The sequence below is a fragment of the Panicum virgatum genome, chromosome 2N (genome assembly GCF_016808335.1).
Source record: "Panicum virgatum strain AP13 chromosome 2N, P.virgatum_v5, whole genome shotgun sequence".
Classification (NCBI taxonomy): Eukaryota; Viridiplantae; Streptophyta; class Magnoliopsida; order Poales; family Poaceae; genus Panicum; species Panicum virgatum.
In genome coordinates this window covers 5,216,099-5,222,762 of record NC_053146.1, presented here as the reverse complement: position 1 = coordinate 5,222,762, position 6,664 = coordinate 5,216,099, and the positions used below count along the sequence as shown (strand labels likewise).

At 56.6% G+C, this 6,664-nt stretch overlaps 1 protein-coding gene across 1 annotated transcript; it reads right to left on the bottom strand.

The window, feature by feature from the left end:
- Nucleotides 1-988: 988 nt before the first annotated feature.
- Nucleotides 989-6,212, bottom strand: LOC120659433 (glucan endo-1,3-beta-glucosidase 8-like). The gene is made up of 2 exons (XM_039937577.1): nt 5,386-6,212; nt 989-2,298 (listed from the first exon to the last, which is right to left on the bottom strand). Exons 1-2 carry the CDS (start codon nt 5,715-5,717, stop codon nt 1,173-1,175), a joined length of 1,458 nt encoding a protein of 485 aa, XP_039793511.1. The 5' UTR covers nt 5,718-6,212; the 3' UTR covers nt 989-1,172.
- Between the last annotated feature and the right edge of the window lie 452 nt (nt 6,213-6,664).

Genomic DNA, 6,664 nt, shown 5'->3' with positions numbered 1-6,664 from the left:
GCCGGTGGTGACAAATCTGTCGGAGGACGTGCGGAGAAGGGGTTGTCTACCTCACACCAAGACGCCTGCTCTTCTGTTGGTGGCCGGGGGTCATCACTCGGCTGTTGTTCGCATGCTTGCATCGTTCCGCGGCGCTTGGAGCTACGTGGCAGTCTCCAGTGCGGTGCGGGACAGCGTTTGAAGGACGGCGCTAGCGGCAACGACAATTAGTGACGACTTGGCCTGCAGCGGATCGCGGCGGGGGTTTCAGCACGGCTGAACCCTTCCGGTGCGGTACAACGTCGGAAGACGGCGCGGGCGACATCTTCGGTCTTCTGGCTCGAGGGCGGCGTCTTCGTGTGAGGGGGAGCAACGTGATGATTTTGAACCACGGCGGCTTGGTTCAGTTCTCGGGGAGGCACCTCTTCTTGCTGCCTCGACGGCAATCCCTGAAACGAGTACGGAGCGTGGTGCCGTGTGGCGGGTTGGAGGTCCCCGCACACGAGAGAGGCGTGCTGAGTGACGGGTTGGAGGTCCCCGTGCACGCGAGAGAGGCGTCCAATGGCGGAAGTGGCGAGGCCCCCGCGCGTTGGGTTGCTCCGAACTTGGTGTGTTTCATGCCGTCGGGCGGTCTGTTTGGGTGCGGCATCACTGCGGCGTTGGGTCCTGCACGGCAGTGGCCTCCTGGTGTGGTGGTGTCTGCCCCTTCTGCTCCTCTATCAACGCTGGAACACTTCAGATGTTTCGATAGCCGCAAGAGTGCGATGGTGGGTGGAAGCTGCGGTTGTGCCTTTTCTCCTCTGTTATCGTTGTGAATAGAGTTTGGCTGTGTTTTTGTCCCAATCTAACCGGCCAGTGAGTATCGTGTTGACGTCCCAATCCAACCGGCGCGAGTTTGTTGTTTTCTTTTTTTTTCTTTTCTTTTTGTTTCCTGCCTATGGCTTCCTAGGACCGTAGTCTTGTATTTTTCTGCTATATCAATAGAAACGCACTCGTCGAGTGCCGTTCGTTCAAAAAAATAATAATTTTTGAACAGCCGGTGAAAACACCCAATCAATTAACCACATCCATTGCATCCTAGAATACATGCATCTAAATCCAGTCCAAAAGACATAAAAAAGAAATTGCAACAAAAACAACCGGGCACGTAATCACAAAACTACCACTGCTCGCGGCAGCGGCAGCTACTAGCACTACCACAGCGCCAGGAGCTGCAGCAACGCCAAGAGCACCCCGGCCGCCGCGCCGGCGCTCCGGCCGCGCAGCGCCTCCGCGGCTGCTGCCCCGGCCTGGATCTGTATGGTGAAGTTGCAGGTCGCCGTGGACGGGTCCTTCTCGGTGGGCAGCGCGAGGCCCTGGAAGTCGCAGGCGTCGTCCTTCTGGTTCTGCACCTGGTAGTAGGCGTTGAACGCGTACGAGGCGTTGCCGGCGGTGTCCATGCCGTTGCACGTCGAGCCGTAGCCCAGCGGCGTGCAGTCGGCGAACGTGCACGCGTAGTCGATGTTGGCGCCGAGCTTGCCGAGGTCCCTGGCGTTGGGGTTCAGCGCGCACCATGTCTTGGGCAGGTACTTGATCCCCTTCGCCGGCACCAGCATCGTGTTCCGGCCCTGCCCGGCGAGGTCCATCGGGTACTTGGGCTGCCCGTCGTACCGGAGGATGCCCCAGTGCCGCTCGAAGTTGCCCGGCGCCACGCTCTTCGCGTCCTCGTCGACGAGCCCGAACAGGTAGACCTCGATGTACTGGTTCAGCCGCGCCGGCGTGCCCGTGTTCGCGGCCAGCCGCTTGAGCAGCCCGGCGTAGAAGCGCCCCGCGTAGGACGCCTTGGCGTGCTTGTCGCCGTCGGTGGGCCAGCCGACCTCGCCGACGATGATGGGCATGTCGCCGTTCCCGACGGCCTTGAGCGCCGCCACCAGCGTGTCGAAGTTGGCGTCGAACACGTTGGTGTACAGCACGCCGTTGTCGTTCACCGGCGTCGCGCCGCCGTCGAAGAAGGCGTAGTCGAGCGGGAAGTTGTCGTTTTGGTACAGGCTGAGGAACGGGTAGATGTTGACGGTGAAGGGCGCGTTGTTCTTGGCCAGGAACTTGACGATGTCCGTCATGAGGCCCGAGATGTCGGTGCGGAACCGGCCCGCCGACGGCACCGGGTTACTGGCCGGGGAGTTGTACACGCCGGCGTTTAGCGGGACGGTGGCTTTGATCCTGTCGCCGACGCCGGCGTCGTTGAGCGCGTTCTGGATGTTCTGAAGCGCCGGGAAGGTGACTTTGATGAACGAGCCGTTGTATGACGCCAAGAACGGCTCATTGCCAACAGCCACGTACCTGCAATGCAAGAGGGATTCACAGCGTGCTCAAGGATCTCAATTTTCTGATTCTGCGTCATCATGGCAACTGATAAGCGTGTAGCATAAAAGAAGAAACCTCTTGATTTTAATGTGTCAAAATTTTGGACCAGATCACCAAGAAGCATCTATCATGATCACTGGACGATTATGAATTTTTCCCGCGCTACAGTGACTTCAAACATTTGACTACTAATTAGGAGTATTACGTATGGATAACTGACAAAACCCATTCCATAACTCCAGGTGAAATCGCGAAACAAATCTAATGAACCTAATTATGCAATGATTAGACAATATCGTGCTACAGTAAACAACCTTTAATGATGGATTAATTAGGCTTAATAGCGATTTCCCATCCATCGGTGTAATTAGTTTATAATTAGTCTATGTTTAATACTCCTAATTAGTGTTGTAAAAGTTCCCAAATTTTTTTGGGAACTAAACGTGCCCGAGCAAATTCGGTTCAGAACTTTAGATGTCATGAGAATTGGTGAGAGTAATGTTGGTGAAATTTGTTTGGAGTCGTGCAAAACTGAATATTTCACATCATTACCTTGATAAAGAGTCCGAGAACAATTGGCATAATGATCATCACCAAACAAAATTATAGAGGAAATGAGAAGTAGACATGAGTGGCTTCCCCATTGAATTAGCAGGCAGCACTTACTGGTTATATGATCTGGTTAGGTCGGATGCATGACAGCCAGTTGCAGGGTGTAAAGGGCAAAAGCAGATCTCAGCGGCCTTGCAGGATCAAAGTTCAACAAACTGCATGACAATCAGAGGTACCTGACAGCTTACGATTTTGTTGCCCTGTTACTAAGCAATACCCTCAAATCTCCAATTATATGTTCAACTTGTACACAAAACCCAAAACAACCTAAATCATCATCGTAATCAGTCTGGGGTTCCCACAATCTTAGCAGGAGATTAGAAAGGACTATTATCCCCTTTTTCCAAACCTTGACCGCGCTTGGTGCATCTGGAACGCAGTCGAACCATCGGATTAGTTTAATGACATCGACAAATTGATATTCAACAATTGCAACAATGTTGGCATTACCCATGTTCCAAACATGTCCTAAACAAGCTGATCAGATGAGGATGGACCATGCATGGTACAACAGGACCGTCACCGAGCTATAGATGGCCAACGGGCCAGCCCGGCCCAGCCCGGCACGACATCGTGCCGTGCCGTGCCAGTGCTCGTCGTGCCACCGCCGTGCCGCCGTGCCGGCCGTGCCGTGCCTCCGGCGTGCTCGTGCCTGGCCGTCGGCCCAAGGCACGACCCGTGGGCCGTCGGGCCGGCCCGAAAGCACGGCGTGTCGGCGTGCCGCCGTGCCGACCTCCCGAAGTCACCGGCGGATCCGCCCAGGGAGAGCAGGAGGCGGGGAGGGAGGCAGGGAGAGCAGGAGGCGGGGAGGGAGACGGCCGCGCCGCCCGCTCGGGAGGGAACTGCTCCCGGCGCACTGCCCACACCGCCGCCATGGAGGGGATTTTCATCCGCCCCCGCCGTGCCGACCCCGAGGCCCGAGCTCGGACGAGCCCTCACGGCCTCACCCCCAGCACCGTTCCAGGAGAGGAAGGGAGAGGAGGGAGAGATGAGACGAGGTTAGTGAACGGCGGCGCGGTGGAGGAGCGGCGGCGCGGTCACCGGAGTTGGGGCGGTCGGAGGCGAGCGACGGCGTAGTCACCGGAGCTGGCGGTCGGAGGCGAGCGGCGGCCGTCGAATCCAGAGACGAGAGGTCGAGAGCCGGCCGACAATAGAGAGCGAGAGGGAGTGAGCGGCGGCGACGGCAGAGAGCGAGTGAGCTCCAGCGAGTGGGAGCGAGCGGCGGTGATGGCTCCAGCAGGTAGGGTTTGGGGCGACGGCCGGCGGGCGGTTGATTAGGGTTTGGGGAGGAGGCGGGGCTGGGGGGAGGCGGGGCTGGCGAAGGCCGCGTTGTGGGCTGGGCCGTCATCGACCAGGCCTCCAGTGAACCAAAATGGGGGAATTGGGAGTGGGGTGGAGAGGAACAGGCCGCTACCGGGCCGGCTGTTGAAACCGGGCCGTGCCCGTGCCGGCCCACGTGCCTGGGGTGCGGCCCAGGCACGGCCTGCACCCCCGGGCCGGGCCGGCCCGGGCCCGTAGGTCACCGGGCCGGGCCGTGCTTGGGCCGGGCCAAAAAAACGGGCCTTGGGCCGGGCTAACGGGCTCGGGCTGCATGGCCATATATACACCGAGCCATCCGATTATTTAATTTAATGCCAATCAACTGATATTATTCAAACAATGACAACCACCTTGCTGACATTATCCATGTCCGAAAACGACCCATAAAGAAATGCTACGCCTTGCCCGGCCAACCGAATTTGCCAACAGCCTCCTCCACTGACTCTGTCCCCACTACCCAACCACCCTCATCCAAACAAATCAAATTTCATGGTTGAGTTTGCTCTTCAGATTTGCAAGATGATAGCTTTGAGCCAAAAAAAAAAGCCAAGCAGAAATTTATAGCATTTTGTTATCCGATTATTGTGAATGATTGGCAGCATGATTTCTGTGACCAGGAGCGCAACAATTCAGAACAAGTCGCTGTCGTAGATGGCCAGGCCAGTGCGATGGTGATGCTAAGCTGACTGTGCTTGGGTCGATGCTAGGTAACAGTACGATCGGAGCGCATTGTTTACCTTTCCAAATCTGGTGTCAAATCAAGTTTACACAAAAAAAACAAACGTCCGCATGGAGTACTAAATGAAATCTATTTGCAAAATTTTTTCAGGGACGGATGTAACTTTTTGAGATGAATCTAATGACGGTAATTAATTGATGATTTGCTACAGTGATGCTACAGTAATCATGCTCTAATCACGCGGTCAAAAGCCTCATTAAATTCGTCTTGCGATTTACACGGAGGTTGTGGAGATGGTTTTGTAATTAGACTTCATTTAATAATTAGTGGTCAAAAGTAAAAAAAGTTTTCGCAAAATTTTTTACAGCCTCGACCAAACACGGAAGGTAGTAAAAGAGGGACGGGCGGGCATGGCGCGCCGCGCCGGCGGCGAGATGGGGCCGGTGACTCACTTGATGGTAACGCCGCCGTCGAAGTCGTAGCGCTTGACGTTGCGCTTGACCCAGTCCTTGGCCTTGCCGGCGTCGGCGGCGAGGTCGGCGAGCATGATGTTGGGGATGGCGGCCATGACCTCGATGCCGCTGCCGGCGAGCGCGCTCATGGCGGCGAAGTCGGTGTCGAAGAGCTTCACCTTCTTGATGCCGTTGTCCCGGAGCACCTGCACCACCGCCTTGGGCGGCAGCGGGTGCGACGCCTGCGTGCCCCAGTTCATCCCCAGCGCCGCCGCCCCCGGCGCCGCCGCCCAGCACAGCGCCACCAGCAGCGCCGCGGCGAGCCCCGCCATCAGCGCAATGCGAGCCGCCGCTCCGCCTGGAGAGGACCGGAAGGAATCGGGGCTTGAATCCGGCGAGCGCAGCAACCTTGGAGAAGGAGAAGGAATAGCTAGAATTTTGGGTGGATTTCGCGGAGCTGGGCTCCAAGAACTGAGGGGAAGGAAAGGAAGGTCGGGGAGCTGCTGGAATCAAGGCCGGTGAGGTGAGATGTCCTGGATGGGGATGTCCACACAATCCAGCTCAGAGAAGCTGAAGTCCTTTGATGCTGTATGTAATGTAACTCGAAGTCAAGAACTGCAGGGACGAGAGCGAGACGACGACGGAACGGAATTGAGACGGGAAAAGATTCAGAATTTTGAATCGAGGGAGCAGGGGACGCCGCGGCGCGAGAACCGAGGGCGGAGGACTGGAAGGAGGATGAGGAGGCAGAGCGGCCAATCCGAGCTGGCGACCAGAGCACCTCGTCGGGTTCGGGTCTGGGCGTCCGGCGGAAGTTTTATCGAAGCAAAGGCTGGTTGCGGTTGGGGAGGGGGGGGGGGGGGGGGGGGGGGGGGGGGGGGGGGGTAGTTTGGTCATTTGGGTGGTGCGTGTGCGAGGAATTTTGTAGTGGGGTGACGTGGCAGGGGTAGACCGCTCGTGCTGCGCTGACGTGAGGCTTCTCGCCGCGGGGAAAGTGGATTTTGGGGTGTCTTTTACCTGAAGCATTTTTCTTTGCCTCCCGTGGCGTCGGCTAGATTTAAGAAAACACCCTTTGTTCGATCTCTCCCATTTTTTTTACAGGGTAAGCTTGTTATTAAATAAGGGACTCGCCTAACTTACGGCCGGCCATAATATCACCTAGCCCTACGGTCTTTCTATTTTCGGAAAGTTTAGTATATTAGCAGTTTTTTTCCGATTCCCGGGGTCGGCAACGGGTCTTTTGGCGCCAATTTGCGCCAGATGTGCGCCAAACAAAAAG

What these genes read in the sequence shown, in the direction of transcription:
- LOC120659433 (XM_039937577.1), bottom strand. Translation starts at nt 5,717, where the DNA reads ATGGCGGGGCTCGCCGCGGCGCTGCTGGTGGCGCTGTGCTGGGCGGCG. An exon ending in GACGGCGGCGTTACCATCAA is followed by an intron (nt 2,299 to 5,385) that starts GTGAGTCACCGG and finishes CTTGCATTGCAG; the next exon opens with GTACGTGGCTGTTGGCAATG.